The sequence below is a fragment of the Centruroides sculpturatus genome, unplaced genomic scaffold (assembly GCF_000671375.1).
Source record: "Centruroides sculpturatus isolate CEXI.00-Female unplaced genomic scaffold, Cexi_2.0 scaffold943, whole genome shotgun sequence".
Taxonomy (NCBI): domain Eukaryota; kingdom Metazoa; phylum Arthropoda; class Arachnida; order Scorpiones; family Buthidae; genus Centruroides; species Centruroides sculpturatus.
Genome location: NW_019385262.1, coordinates 117,114 through 132,452, shown reverse-complemented (window position 1 = coordinate 132,452; position 15,339 = coordinate 117,114). Strand labels below are relative to the sequence as shown.

At 45.7% G+C, this 15,339-nt stretch overlaps 1 protein-coding gene across 4 annotated transcripts; it reads left to right on the top strand.

Annotated features, from left to right (window-relative positions):
• Positions 1-12,128: 12,128 nt before the first annotated feature.
• Positions 12,129-14,804, top strand: LOC111636847. Of its 4 annotated transcripts, none has more exons than XM_023382236.1 (5): positions 12,129-12,244; positions 13,933-14,181; positions 14,250-14,443; positions 14,518-14,559; positions 14,685-14,804. In XM_023382236.1, exons 2-4 carry the CDS (start codon positions 13,935-13,937, stop codon positions 14,527-14,529), a joined length of 453 nt encoding a protein of 150 aa, XP_023238004.1. In that variant the 5' UTR covers positions 12,129-12,244; positions 13,933-13,934; the 3' UTR covers positions 14,530-14,559; positions 14,685-14,804. The 4 variants fall into 4 exon arrangements, with proteins under 4 accessions (XP_023238004.1, XP_023238003.1, XP_023238002.1 ...); XM_023382235.1 differs by having other exon boundaries at positions 12,154-12,254; XM_023382234.1 differs by lacking the exon at positions 12,129-12,244 and adding an exon at positions 12,857-13,083.
• Positions 14,805-15,339: the final 535 nt, after the last annotated feature.

Sequence of the window (15,339 nt, the reverse complement as noted above, 5' to 3'; positions counted from 1 at the left end):
GGCTAAACCATAAATTACCATTCCCGGTTCTGTATTTTATTTATTAATGCATTTTTAATAATATATGGTTAATAAGGATCTATTTTAAGCTTACAAACAAATAAATTTTAGTTTTTAATATAGTACAGAACATGTACATACTTGTAAATGTATATATTTTAATACGATTTTATGCGCTTTAAACGCTTTTCTAGTGATATTACGACTTCAATATTTGTGGCGGACGACATAAAGTCGAATAAAATGACTTAAACTCGATTTTTATTTTTCTATATACTTTTTTGACAAATGACGTATAATAGGGAACGACGTAAGTCGAGGTATACCCGTATAAGGCTTTTCTTCAACAAATATCAGGTAGCAGTAAAATAGTGAAATGAAATTATATCTATATATATAAAACTGAATGTATGTCAGTCTGTCCTTCACGCATTACCACGCCGTTTATCCGATTGCCGCGAAACTTTGGGAAGTTTTTTAATACACTCTGGCCAAGGTTTCTGGCATAGTACATTTATCCTACGATAGATGGCGCGAGTGTATACGAGCGTTTCACCGCGTGTTCGATCGATTTCAAATGGCGAAGACCATTTACCCCCTGCAAAAAATATCTCTATATAGGCGTTTGCGAACTGTTATTTACGATATTTGCAATAATTTTTGTTTAATCACTTTATTTCAGCTATTTTTTGCTAATTACGTATTCATTCGAACTTTGTTAAAACCTTAACCGTATCCCGAACAACGACCGAAGTCGTAGGAGGAAATTCTCCTATTTTACCCATCTAGGTATCCCCCTTTTCCAAATTTTAATATCGACTGGAAATAATTTAAAAAGACAAATTACAATAAAACGGTTTATTATCCAACTAAGAAATTTCACAACACGCCGAGGAAGAGAGGAAGGAGCAATTAAATATAGTAATTAAAAAATGTATATGAAAATGGGGAAAATCGTGGGCTAGATTTGGAGAATCCGCGCTTTTTGCACGGACGACTGTACGTGGCCAGCCGATTTATTCGCGTACGCACCAGACGGAAAAAGAAAAAATATGGCGTATCCGCCAGCGCCCCAATAAATAAATAGAATTGAAACGACACTTTGAAATGTTTTCCCGATGAAAATGAATAATAAGTTTCAATAAAAATGATAAAATGTAAATTGAATTTTATCGTAACGAGTTTGCTGGAATTTCGTTTCTTCCGCGTGACCAGTAAGCTAGTTATTTATAAAAATAGAACTACCGTATATCTTTTTACGAAAACAATTGTCTGTATTAATATCTAAGACAGAGGACGACTTACCATATAAAGATCCGAAAATAGAAGCAATCGTCGGCCCTTTGCCAGCGCATACCTCGCATCCAATTCTTACCATATAAAGTTTTTCAAAAATATTTTTCGTTAATTAAATAAATATTTGTACCCATACGCGTAAATAAAACCGTTGTTTCATAAAATTGCGTTTTATTCGGACCGGTAATAAGGCGGAAACGTAAGCGCAAATCCCAGAAAGAATTTCACTTTAATTAAGTTATTTTTATATTAATTTGCATAATAATATCCGTTAAATAACGCACAAACATACGCGCGCAGAAATGTAAAATTCATTTTTTGTGACTAAGGTCCCGGCTTTTCCGATAAAGTTTCGTTTGTCGATTGTTTTTCTTCTCTCAAGCGAACGTCGGTAGCGGAAGATGGCATCCGCTTGGTTTTTCCACTCCTTTCGAAACCCGGATGGTTGGCTACAGTTTGATCGGCTACCAAACTTTTACTGAGGAAATCTTGGCATTCTTCGTTTTCGGAATCGCTATTTTCCACTTCTCCGGGGTGGTCGTCGGTAAGGCTCTGGCCAAAAACCCGCGGTAACTCCTGGATATCCGGCTCGTCTACGTCTTCTAGTCCCGCCGTATGGATTAGGTTGACAATTTGGTCGACCTAACGATACGACCATAGGCTCTTCTCGTCCAGAATTCTTGGATATTTACGGCCCTAACTTCTTCCACGCTTCGTTCGCGCATTCGTCGGTTAATTCTCGCCCAGCCCAGCCGATATCGCCTACGGCATCCGCCATGTTATATTTTTTTTCCAAAATTGCGATTTAAGGAAAGTACGGCGCTACTCGACCAATTGTCCGACTTTGCCGATTGGTTGGTGTTTGGGAATAATCGTATTATATACGAATGGACCAAATGCCGCCATAATTTGAACGGGTGTAAATTTCGAGCAGACCGCGTTAAGCGGCGTCTTACTGTATCCAAGAATATTTATGGCCTACTTTCTGATCTGTCTGTGGAACGAAATACGACCGCTAGGGTTGCCACCCTCAAAACGCGTCATCCGTAGTTTCCCCACGCCCGAACTTCTTCCCCCGTAAAACGGCAGTGGGAGAAAAGCGGCGTTAATTAATTGCTACTACGTATTATACGGCCACGGACGTTTCTCGACTACGACTCGCGCGCGGTAGTTTAGCGGCCCGGCTCGACATTCGTAATCGACGCTCGGATCCCTAATTTTTCAGGCAGAATTTTCGGGAAAACCTGGAAAATATATTGAATTTAGGGCGAAAATGCGGGGAGAAAATAAATTTCCGGATAAACTTCTTCCAAATATACGGCCACTCGCCGAACGTTCGGGTGGGCCTTTAGTTATTCGTCGTCGAAACGAAATCCCGAGATTTAGTGCCGGCGAAAGTAGTCTTTCCTCCCACCGAGGAATGGGTTGGTTCGTCCGGTTCTGCTTTCTTACGATTATTTTAAAGAAAGGCGAATTTCTCCGGTAAAACACCCAACGGGAGGCTACCGGGTGAAGGCGAAAGATTTAATTAAAATGTCTGTAATTACGCTTAGTTTTCTGCCGCTTTTCTTCCTCCCTTTCGGCGCTATTTTTCATTTCTTCGTCCGTTCGACTCCGGAAACTTATTTTCGTCCCGTTCCGAATAGCCGTCGCCGCGGGAAGAATTGTCCCTCTTCTTCCGGCAGTCGGTAAACGTCTACGTAGGTAAAAGGCCCGGCGGCGGTCGACCCGGCATCCGGCAAACGATTATTGCGGATTAAGCGGCGCGAAGTAAAGGAAAATTGGGAGGAAGAAAGCGGTTCGTCCTTCCCAGGACGGGCCTTTCCGTTTCTATATCTTTTATATCTTGGCAAAATAAATATTTCCATTTTACAATGCTTAAAATTAGCCTCTTGGTAATTAACGTTTGGTTTGGCAATTCGTATTCGTCCCATTTCCGCTTTTTGTCTGTCGCTCGGGGATCGGATTCTTCTCCGTTTACAAATTGCGACCAGAGAACATTTTCGTTTACCGCAATCTCCGATAATTTCTATAAACTTTACGCCGAGCTTTCCAAACACGGTGTAAAATGTACCGGTACGGCTAGGCGCGGTCGCCCGCCCCGGCCGTTACGCGTCTATCTAAGTCGTCCCTCCTCTTTATTATAATACGTAAAATGATTCGGCATTATTATTTTTCCCATAAATTATATTTCGTCTCGTCCGACGCCCTTCGTAAATTACGGAAAAACCGAAACAAACTCGGTTTCTAACCGTCGTCGATTGGAATGGAGCGAAGACGCCAAGTGTTTATTCGGATAGGGCGAAAATGCCGAGTTTAAAAAAACAAATGCCCGTCCGAATTTCACTGGTCAGGTCCTACCGCCTTGGCAGAAATTACAACGCTTCTTTCGTCTTACCGGTTAAAATTCGGAAAAGAAGACGGCGTCGTGCACGTTTGGCTGGAAAATGTATTCTACGTAAATACGGGATAACCTAAGAGTCGATTAACCGGTTGGTATTTTAATTAATAACGGTTAAAGCCGGTTTGCCCGCCCAAAGTATATCTCGATTAACTGACTTTTGGGACGCTTTATTAAAGAGTTATTAGTTACGCGTAGTATTTACGTATAATACGATTCTGTCTTAGCTAGAATACCACCCGCTAATACTTAGGAAATTCCATTTCAAATACGGGATTGCGTATTTAAAGCCCGTCCTCGGACGAAAATAAGCGGTCCTTTCCACCCCGAAAAATATTCGATCGAATTGTCGCGCGTCGTTTCGGTGGCGGCCCCACTCGGCTGGAAAAGCTGTTCAAGGCGTAAAAATATAAATATTTCGTTGATTTTATTGAAATTACAAAAGTCACGCCATCCGCTTTATCGGCTCCCCGTTTTCGTCTTCGTTCGTTTATTAAATTTCTGCCAAATACGCCGAGCGAACGTCGACGAATGTTGGCCATTTTACAAAAAACTAGCGAACGACAGTTCTTACGGCGGTAGAGGAAGCGTTCGTCCGTTCTTTAGAACATCGCCGGGGAAGATCTAGGTGTTTCGGGGCCTAGGGCTTATCCGAGTCCCGTTTTTTTGCTAAATTAAGAATCTTTAAATTTGGGTTTAAAATCCATTTTTAATAACATCAAAATCAGAGTGGAAATATATTTACTTACGAAATGGTGTCGAACGACAAATTTTATATCTTATACAGTAGAGCGTCGTTTATCCGAAAGCTGGTTATCCGAAACGTCCGTTATCCCAAAGCATTCCAGTCGGCAAATTTAAATTTTCGCCAGTGCTGTGGCGCTGCAAACTTCGGCTATTTCTCGGGTTACTCAAATATTTTACGTTTTTGATACTAAATTAACTTCTGAAGTATAATTTTTTATTGTTTTTATATTTTTCAATATATTTATTTTGTTCGTATAAAATAAAAAAATAATTTTTAACGATACAATAGTGTTTGTTAGGCTTAACATCGACGAAAATTCAACGCGAAGCGACACGCAACGGAAAATAATTTCAACACGGGATAAATTAATATATTTTTTCGTACACGATTCGTTATCCGAAAAATAAGTTATCCGAACTACCCCAGTCCTCAATTGATTCGGATAAACGACGCTCTACTGTATAAAAGAACGTAAGAAAAATATTTACGTCGATTAATTACTGACCAATGACGTTACAGCGATTACAATAAAACAAATAATATAATAATAGTGATAATTTATAGTATTATTAAGATTAATTATTTTTTACTATACGATAAGTGTTCGTCGTTAATGAGAAAGTATTAAAGATTTACGATAATTCTATTTTCGTAGGCCCTGGACACTCCACGCCACCGTAACCATCGTTTCCGGAGTGGCCGCATCGACTAGTTTGTACCCACCTTGTCGGAGACGGGGCGAATCGCGCTTTAACCAAAGTTAAGGTTAATCCGACCCTATTCCAACGTTAAAATACCCGGAAAGTCCACAAACTTCGCTCCCGTCTCGGCCGGCTAACGGCCCGCCGGGCCACCGGTGGGCCCGCGCGTTTGCCAGTTAGATGGCGTCTCAGAACACATCCTAGGTTTTTTCGGAATAAACTTGGCGGGATAATACCTAGCGGAGGTCGTCCACAGAGGCCGAGGAGCCGGAGGATTAAGCCGTCTCCTTTAGCCGTTTGGTTTTTTTAACCAACGAAATACGTAAAATGTTTCTATATTTAAAGAAAGAGGATTAAAGATTTTATTTTTCGGTAGTAAAAATAACATGGCGTAGCGGTACGGACGGCTACGGGCCCTAAGTCTTTTCCCGGCCCCCGTGGACGGCCGCGTTCGATTATAAAATTGCGCGGGACGGAAAAGACGGTACCGCCAAGATCGGACAATTTCGGTATTTAAATTGAAAAGTTTTACATTAAAACGCCCAGTCCCGAGTTAACTCGGGCTTGTTACGTAGCGTTACAAAAAATGCGCTTCTTAAGGGCAGTTTTAAAATTTTCTTTGAATCTTGGAATGTTTTTTGGTTCCCAAAATTTTTCAAAATTTTTTCGCCATTTTAATGAGCCTTTGATAAGGTTCGATTAAGGCTTAATCGTTTTTTAATGGGAGTTTTTTTTATCAAATTTAATTAATCGTTCTAAAGTTGTAGGGCACGGATTTGACTTGGATGAAGCTGCTTTCTGATGTCAAAAACCACCTCCGATAGTTTTTAATTTTTTTTAATTAATATATTTTATTTTATATAAATTTAATTAATTAGGGGGGTCGGAAATCGCAATTAAAATCTTAAATTTTTAAAAATATTTAAAATTATACGTGTCGCTTATAGTCAACCTACTTTAAACTTTTGTCCTCCCGAGACGTATATGAGAATGCCCCGGGAAATCGGACTCCAGCTGTGTTCAAGGTCATCCAGCTGTGTAAACAATGACTCATTGTTGTTAAATTTCACAGAAAGGCGAGACAAAGGAAAATAAAATTTGAAGCTTTTTCTTCAAAATTAACGCATTTTTTTCGTTTTTTTTCAGTTTAAAGTATTTTTTATGTTTAATTAAACATTAGCATTAAAAATTACGGTGTACGCTCCGGCGTATTTTTACGCCGGTGGTAAAGAAAGGGTTAGAATCAGTTCTGATTAACTCACTTAACCCATGATCACAAAGTTTTTTACAGGATCAATTGTACAAGGTGGCAATTTTCCACTGTTTTTCAAGCATAAGTGATCTGCATGTACTGTACTTGCTGCTGTTCAAATTTGACAATTCTGAAAAATCCTGTAATGTATCTTTTCTGTACATGCCAAATTTCAATGAGATATTTTGTTTATAGAACAATGTCCTTGACTGAGCTCCTATAGAGGCTTTCAAAGTTTGCAATAGTGTGGGCTAATGTCCATCAAGTTCAGTTGAAAATAAATGACAGGAATGCTAGGCNTTTAATTTTTTAATAATCCCGACCCCGGACCAATCCGGGTAATTGCGTTTACCCTGGGCCGGCGGATCCCCGGGTACGGAGGGTGGCCTCCCGGGGTAAACTGCCGGTCCTGCCGGTTCTTACCGCCGGAATAATTACGGACTCGACGTTCCGGAAAGACCCGGAAAGAATTAATTGGCGGAGCGGCTGCCCGGGCGCGGCCGCTTCCGAAAAATCATATGGACCGGACGAATCGGGTGAAATTTGGCATAGGAATCTCGATTAATTAAAGTACCGTACCGCCACCGCTCCGGTCCGACGGACCCGGCGTCGAAACGGGGAATTACGGAACCGGTAAAATAACCACTCCTTCCGTTATTTCGAAAGGGCGGGAAGACCACTTCCTTTCCACCGTTAGCCCGGTCGGGCGATTTTCGTCCGACGGAAATCCGCCGTCTTCCTTCCGTTTTTCTCACTTCCGGTTACTCGGACGCTTAAAACGGCAACCGGAAAAAAATTACGGCAGGGGCGAGATTAAGGGGAAGGAACGGCGGATTAAGTGGGCGACGGAGGCTGCGTACAGCCGTAAAGGCGTTCCTCCCCAGACGTCTATGAGAATGTCCCGGGAAATACGACTCCAGCTGTTCTCGAGGTCATCCAGCTGCGTAAACAATGACTGGTGGGTGTCAAATTTGGCAGAAAGGCCAGACAAAGGAAAATAAAGTTTGAAGTTTTTTCTTCAAAATTAACGCATTTCTTTCGTTTTTTCAGTTTTAAGTATTTTTTATGCTTAAGTACATTATAATTAGAAACGGGCGGGCGTTAAGAGGTTAAAATGGCAACGACGTAAAAACGAAAGGGAAATTTGAAAGGAGAAAACAAATATTGTTTCGTTAAATAAGAATATTACGAATATAAAACGAGAAGGATGACTCACGGCGAGGAAAGGAGCGCTTAGTCAGCCACGTTTCGAAATACGAGTGATTCACCACCGGGGAATATTTCAAACATTCGGAGCGCGTACGCTATTGTTCGATCGTTCCTTTTTACAATATTCCGTTTCCCACCCAGTCAATTTAAGTGGGAATTATTCTCTATTCTGCGGCATTTACTACGCGGCCCGCGGGATTTTCGACATTACCATACTTTTATAAACGATTATAACGTTTGTTGACAAAGCGTAAACTATCTTTTATAAGGAACGTTGGGAAAATTGGTTTCCTACCCAAACCCGGACCGCGTCTACGCCCGGTCACGCGGTAGAAGGGTTCCGCTTCGACGGCAATCTCCGATAATTTCTATAAACTTTACGCCGAGCTTTCCAAACACGGTGTAAAATGTACCGGTACAGCTAGGCGCGGTAGCCCGCCCCGGCCGTTACGCGTCTATCTAAGTCGTCCCTCCTCTTTATTATAATACGTAAAATGATTCGGCATTATTATTTTTCCCATAAATTATNGCGGGATTTTCGACATTACCATACTTTTATAAACGATTATAACGTTTGTTGACAAAGCGTAAACTATCTTTTATAAGGAACGTTGGGAAAATTGGTTTCCTACCCAAACCCGGACCGCGTCTACGCCCGGTCACGCGGTAGAAGGGTTCCGCTTCGACGGAGGTGGACTTTCTCGCTACTCTGCCGCTACTTTCTAGTCTTAACAGCTTTCTCAGCTTATCCGCTACATTCTGAGTCGCGCGCGCTCCTTTTCCCCAGGTGGGCGAAAAGGAAATTCGACGTTGGATAACCCCGAATCTCGGGTCTTATACTTAATTCGAATAACTGGAAAGATGGAAAAAAGTGTTTGGAAATGTTACTTTAGTTACCCTTTTCGTCGACGACGAAAAGAAAATTACCACTGTATTCGCGTAAGACGGAAGTCGGCCGTTTATTTTACCGTACTCCCAGACGGACAATGCCCACCTTTTAAGACCTTTTACCGCGGTTTTAGATCCTCGCGCAGTGTCGAAATCCGGCAAAATATTTTTTATAGTCAAAAGTCGAAAGAAAATATGTTTATTTCCAGCTGGAAATAAACATATTTTGTTTCGACTTTCGACTAAGATCTTCTGTCGCCAATCGCTAAGTGCGCCGGTATAATAAGTCCCATCGGTAAACGAGATCCGAGTAGACGGAATACGCGCGGACGGCAGATTAATAAGTGTTATAACGCGGTAGAAGCGGAGAGAGATTACGAAAGTAAAATTTCCGCAAAACCGACGGTAACCGTTCCGTTTATAATTCGAGAGACTTTTTCTTTAAGTACGCGGTAACGGGACGGGTAGACCTCGGGAAAGGGAATCCCGACCCCGGACCAATCCGGGTAATTGCGTTTACCCTGGGCCGGCGGATCCCCGGGTACGGAGGGTGGCCTCCCGGGGTAAACTGCCGGTCCTGCCGGTTCTTACCGCCGGAATAATTACGGACTCGACGTTCCGGAAAGACCCGGAAAGAATTAATTGGCGGAGCGGCTGCCCGGGCGCGGCCGCTTCCGAAAAATCATATGGACCGGACGAATCGGGTGAAATTTGGCATAGGAATCTCGATTAATTAAAGTACCGTACCGCCACCGCTCCGGTCCGACGGACCCGGCGTCGAAACGGGGAATTACGGAACCGGTAAAATAACCACTCCTTCCGTTATTTCGAAAGGGCGGGAAGACCACTTCCTTTCCACCGTTAGCCCGGTCGGGCGATTTTCGTCCGACGGAAATCCGCCGTCTTCCTTCCGGTTTTCTCACTTCCGGTTACTCGGACGGCGGTCGACGCTTAAAACGGCAACCGGGAAAAAATAACGGCAGGGGCGAGATTAAGGGGAAGGAACGGCGGATTAAGTGGGCGACGGAGGCTGCGTACAGCCGTAAAGGCGTTTTTGGGACGAGGCGCTTTTCGAGTGGTTGCGCGCGGCCCGGATAAACTCCTTATTAGGTCGAGTATTTCGAATATTTAACGCTTATTAGCTACTTAAATTGCCAGATTTACATATTTGCGGTGGAAGAGAAAGGGCAACGGGCCAATTTCTACCGCCTGACGTAACTCGGGCTCCGGGATAAAACGCCGACCGCGCCCCGGTTAGGGCCCGGGGAGGAGAGGGCCGCGGCCCGCTTTCTCCGCCCGAAATCCGGCAAAGAAGGGCGGGGAAGGGAAGAAGAGGCCCGCCTTAGCGCCGGAAGGAGAGGGGGAGAGTGGGTGGAGTCCCGGTTCGGGCCGCGCGGCCGGCGAGAGAACGATAAAGATCGACGTCGAGAAACGACCGTTATCGATAATGAGAAAATTGTGGAAAATTATCCGGTGGACGAGCGGATAAGAGAGGAAAGAGCCGCCCTTTCTCCGCCCGGGGGAACGTCGGCCGGAACAATTCGGACGGCAATTTGTTTTATAAGAGGATATTCCGGAGGAGGAGAGAAACCGGGTTTAATAACGGCCCGGGAGGAAACGGGAAACCCACCAAATCTGTATTCCGGCCAGGTAAATAGGGTGGAAAAGTCGAAATGTAAAAGCCGGGGCCCGTTAAAGCGCGGTTTAAATATCGGAACCGCGGCCGAAAGCTCCGGAAATTAGTTTCGACTTCCTTACCCTAATTTTCCCCGCAAATCTCCAAACCGACGTATTTCGGATTTTCGGGAAAACTTTTTTCTTTTCTTTTTTTTTGGCGGCTTCCGGTCAACGGGAATCTTTCTCCTTTCTCGCCCGCGGCCGTCTTTTCGTTGGGAATTTTGGCATTTTTGCAGAAGGCAAAAATACCAAAATTCCGGTAAAAGTCGCTATCGGCGGACCGTCGGACACTAGCGCCGAATTCCCAACCGGGTGGAAAGTTTATCTTTCCCTAAAGCCGAGTGATTTGTTTCCTTAACTTTTACCCGGATTTCGGTTCCTCCGAAACTACGGGTCCCGGTTCCTTAGGCGTTTTACAGGCGGGCAAACTAGACTATACCGGAAGGGATATTTTAGTAACGCGCATCCGTTTTGCAGACGTCCAAACCCGGGCCGGGCGCAACCGCAGAAAGTTTACTTATCTCCCCGCGCCGCATTCGACGGGCGGAAACTGCCGCAGCGTCGACGTTTTACGTTTCGAAAGCGGAAAAGTCGCAGCCGCGCGTATGACGAAATTTCAATTACGGTTTTAAAAAAGTCGAAATTACGGCGCGGAGGAGGTTTACCTCTTTCGCGGGTATCCCGAGTAAATGGTGGTTCGAATCCGGGGGAATACGATAAAACATTTGTGGTTTCGAATGCGCCCGGCGGGAATAAAAGCGGTAAAAATTTAAGCCGTAATACTAGCGCGTCGATCTACGGAAAACGACTCATTGTTATTTAGCAGTGTTTAAAACTGGGCAAAATTCCTAGAAATGCGCCAGACGAATTTGCCGCCGTCGGCAGCCGGGCTTTTACCGGGTGGTTTTAAGAGATATTCGCCCTGCCACCGCTAGGTTTTATACGGGTGACCACCGACTATTTCCGAAATAGAAAAATAACAAAGTCACCGACGGGCGTCCTTTACTCGGTTCTCCGTTTAAAAACCGTTTTTAACCTCCGCTCCCATTTAGTGGCCCGGCCCGACTATTAATATTTTCCTTCGACTTAAACTTTTACTCGTCTCCTTTCGCCTACGAACCGAAAGGACGTAAGCCGGGGACGATTGGGAAGAAAGGGCGGGCGGAAACCGAGAGAAGGACCCGTACTCCGCGGGGGCGGAAGCTTCGGACAGATTGGGAAATCGTCCGAATTGTTTACCTCGCCAAGTCCAAACGTCTCTTTCCCGGATACGGCTCCTTCCTTCTGGCGTAAATGTCTCGGTTCGAACCCGCCAGAGGGATTCGTTGTCGTTAAGAATTTGGCTTTCCTATTCCAGGTGTCCGGCCACATTTTATCGGGCGGTGGGAGATTGACCGTAACAAACTGGTTTCGGGCACCGGACGACTTTAGTCCACTAGCGATTCGTCGGTCTAAATTATTTACTCTTCGTCGCCCCGGACCAAATCTCCGGCTTCCGCCTAGGCGTAAATCGAGGAAAGACCGACGTCCGGGCTTTTTCTGCCGCAAAGCTAATTTAATTACGGAGAAAAAACCTGGTTTATTTCTACAAATATTGCGGACGGAAGAAAGCTCAAGGTTCTTATTGTTTTCCCTCCGCCGTTTCGCCATTCTCCAAACCAATTAATCGCCCGACGGGAAGGGCGTGGCGCCCGTCTTCCAAACAATCGCTTATTTCTTTATTAATATAGAATTATCTATTTTACGTTTAGTAGCGATAAACGGGCAAAACTCCGTCGGTGGTTAGCATTTGCCGAACGGAAAGCCGCTCGGCCATCCTAGAAAAACCGGGAGGGAACGTTTGCCCGGGGAAAATGTCGGCGGGCGGTTCGAACTTCCCCTTTAATTTACGTCTTTCCCGGAAAGTCGAGTCGAACTGCAAATGGCGGGTAATTGGCGTTTCGTCATCGGACCGGGAGATGGGAGGAAACGTCAGACTCCGTTACTTCGAACTCACGTGATCGGAGCACGCGCCGCCGGGGTTTATAATTGGCAATGAGATACGGAAGGCATTAATAGACTCGAAAGAACAGGTAAGAACAGGTAAGAACCGCGGCGGGCCGGCCCGTCCCATACTCCCCGGTATAATTTTTCCGCGGCGGGCGGAAACGGGCCGTAGTTTGGCGTAAATAAACGAGGATGTAAAACGCGTCTGTCGGTAGCGATTAGACAGAAGGGAAATCCTTCGATCCGACCGTAAATTTCTCTTTTTTAATAAAAGAGCCGACGGACGGAGGTGGAATTTGGAAAATCGTCGGCCGGTCTCTTTCCCAGACGGGGGTTTGGAAAGCCCGCGTCGACGGCCACTGTCGGGGCCTATTTTTATAAGTTAACTAAATATAGACCCCTCGAATGCAATTAATTAGGGGGCAGGGAGAAAAGTCGGTCCTTGCCCTTTCGGTCGGACCACCTTTCCGACTTTTCCTTCTATCCGGATAATTACTCGCCGGTGCAATTCTTACGGTTAAGAGGTTCGACGGGGTGGCGGGCCGAAAATCTCGGCACCGTACTTACCGCGCCTTCTTTATATTAAATGAGCTGGTTTTTACGCCTTTCGGCGGCCGGATGGAAAATTTCCGTTCTCGGAATTAAAATAACCGGCGCTTTTCGTAGAATTAAAAACGCCGGTCCAACGGCGGAGTTTTTCGTAAATTATTCCGGTCACGGCGGATAAGTGCGCAGTACGTCTTCCTCCCTCGCGGCCGTTTCTCTAACCGGTCTTCGCTTCTAAAGCTCAACGTTATAAAGTCTTTCCTGCCCGCTCCTATTAACAGGGCTTTTTAACGTCTGCCCGACCGTCCGAGCCCGGGAATATTAAGCGGTATCCGCTATGGCCAAAGTAAAGGGTGCCGGATAAAAGCCCGCCTTAACGGTACGAATTTATTTACGCGTTTGTGGCCGACAAAACGACGTATTTCCGACGCGGACGAAGCGAAAAGTTTCCCTTTCTGCCGGGTGCCGACACCAAGATTCCCTTTCTTATTCGCCTCTTACATTTCCCAAATTTACGATTTAACTCTCGACCCGACGACCGGGTCCCGAGTCGAAAGTTAAAAAGCGATCCGCGGTAAGTGGCCTGGAGCAGTCCGGGGGAAGATGGCTTTCTGGTAATTTCCGCCGGTCGACCGGGCTAGGTAGGGGCGCGGAACGTTTATTTTCTTCTACGTAAGACGTTAATCGTAATTAAGTGGCAAACGTTTACCGTTACGTTCGAAATTCGTACGGATCCCGGGAAAGTCTGGCGGAGACTACGGGGAAGCCGGTGGAGATTCCGTTCCCTCGGACGGTCGGATTCCCCCTCCAAAAGTTAGGAGGCGGGCGGAAGATAGGAGAGGCGACGGAAAGAGAGAATGCCGAAAACCGGGCGCTTTAAAAGTCCGGGGATAAAAACGCAATTGTTTACCCGCCGAGGTCGTTCCAATTATAGTATTTGTCGCCTTTCCGCTCCACCCACCGCCGCGTAACGGCGCCCGTTACCCCCGGGAAGGCGGCCGACGCGCTTTCCTCTTCCCGTCTCCGTTAGGAAAAACTTCTGCCCCATTTCCGTGTATTTTCCGGGAACGAATTAATCCGAAGGAAAAGAATTTTCCATTTACGTAAAGTTCGTCTAGTTTAATTCCCGTTTGTAAGGTTGGGTTAAGTTTCTTTCTTACAAAGTTGGTGGTCGGAGCCCGGAGAGGCCCGCCACTTTCCCAGAAGAATCTAAAACTTTTATTTCCAGAAATGTGGAAGCCGGCCGGAATTTTCCTGCTGCTGCTGCTGGTCCGGGTGTCCCAGACGGGTCTGTCGGCCCGCCTGGCTCGGCAAGTCCCACCCTCGGACGAGAAGAACGAAATCCCCGGACCCCGGACCGACCGAACCGACCCGCCGGAAGAATTTCCCGACGACGACGACGGAGAGGACGAACTGTCCTTCCGCTTCTTCGTCGACCCCTTCCGCCATTTCGACGCCGTGTTCCAACAGTTCGAAGGTGAGAGCGCCCCGCCGATCTGGCCGGGTAAATGGGGACGACCCAGTTAACCTCTTTCCGCTTTTCAGACGCCATGAAGAGGATCTACTCTCTGTTCAACCAAACCGCCTCCCTGCCCGACGACTTTCGCAACACTTCCAGCGAAATAATAGAAGTCAACGGAAGGAAGTACAACGTCAGCAGAAGCGTGTTGGAGAAGACCGACAACCGCAGCCAGATTTTGGTCCATTCCGTCTCCGTCTTCCCTTCCGACCGCAAAAAGGTAAAGGGCGGGAAATTCTCCGATTCCCGCGCCCGGTGGTCCACCGACGTCATACTTTTATTTTCTGTTTTCAGAGAAACGTCTAACCTTTAACCCGCCACGCCCGGACTTTTCGCGTAAGTATAGTCGATTTATCCCGCCGTGGGTACGGAGCGAGGGGTAGTTTAAGGACGTGGGTCCAGCCGGACGACCGGAAGACTGTTCCGCTTTCTAAATGCGTTTTATTTATTTTTTTTAACAGAGTGAAAATACAGAAGTAATCCGGAATGCGGGCGGACCTTTCTCCCAGCCGAGAGGGTGGACCGGCTTCTCGTTTTGTAGCCGTTTTCTTTTTGCCATTAAACTTGTTTTTCCAATCGCCGCCGCTTTTTTATTATTTAAAGGGAAAGTTCGTGGCCCGCCACTCCGGCGGCCGAATCTACCCCACCCGGCGTACTCCGCGCGGTAAAGGGAAGGGGATGGACGTCCACCGCCGCGTTATTTCTCCGTTTGTTTGACCCCGCGGAAAAAGCCCGGCCGCGATTCTAAGCTAAGTACGCCCGTCCCTCTTTTTTGCGCGGAAGATGCGTGCTAGAGACAAGGTGGGGCAGGCGCGTCCCGTAGGAAAACGCTGGATGGGATTCGGAACTTGGGCCCAACCAAAATTTAAAATTTATCGACTTACAAAACAAATAGCGCGTACGTTCTACAATTCGGACGATGGTGGAAACTCCTAAGGACAACAAGAACAGTCGATTTAAAAATTATTTTTAAAAGTTTAAAATATTCTTGTTTAGAGGTTTCAAATAAACAGACATCCGTATATTATTAAATATATTAGAAGAAAAGTATTTATTTCTAGCCAAAACTTTTATTTTGTTTGTGGGTGTTGGTGACTTATCGCGTAGTTATGTCAG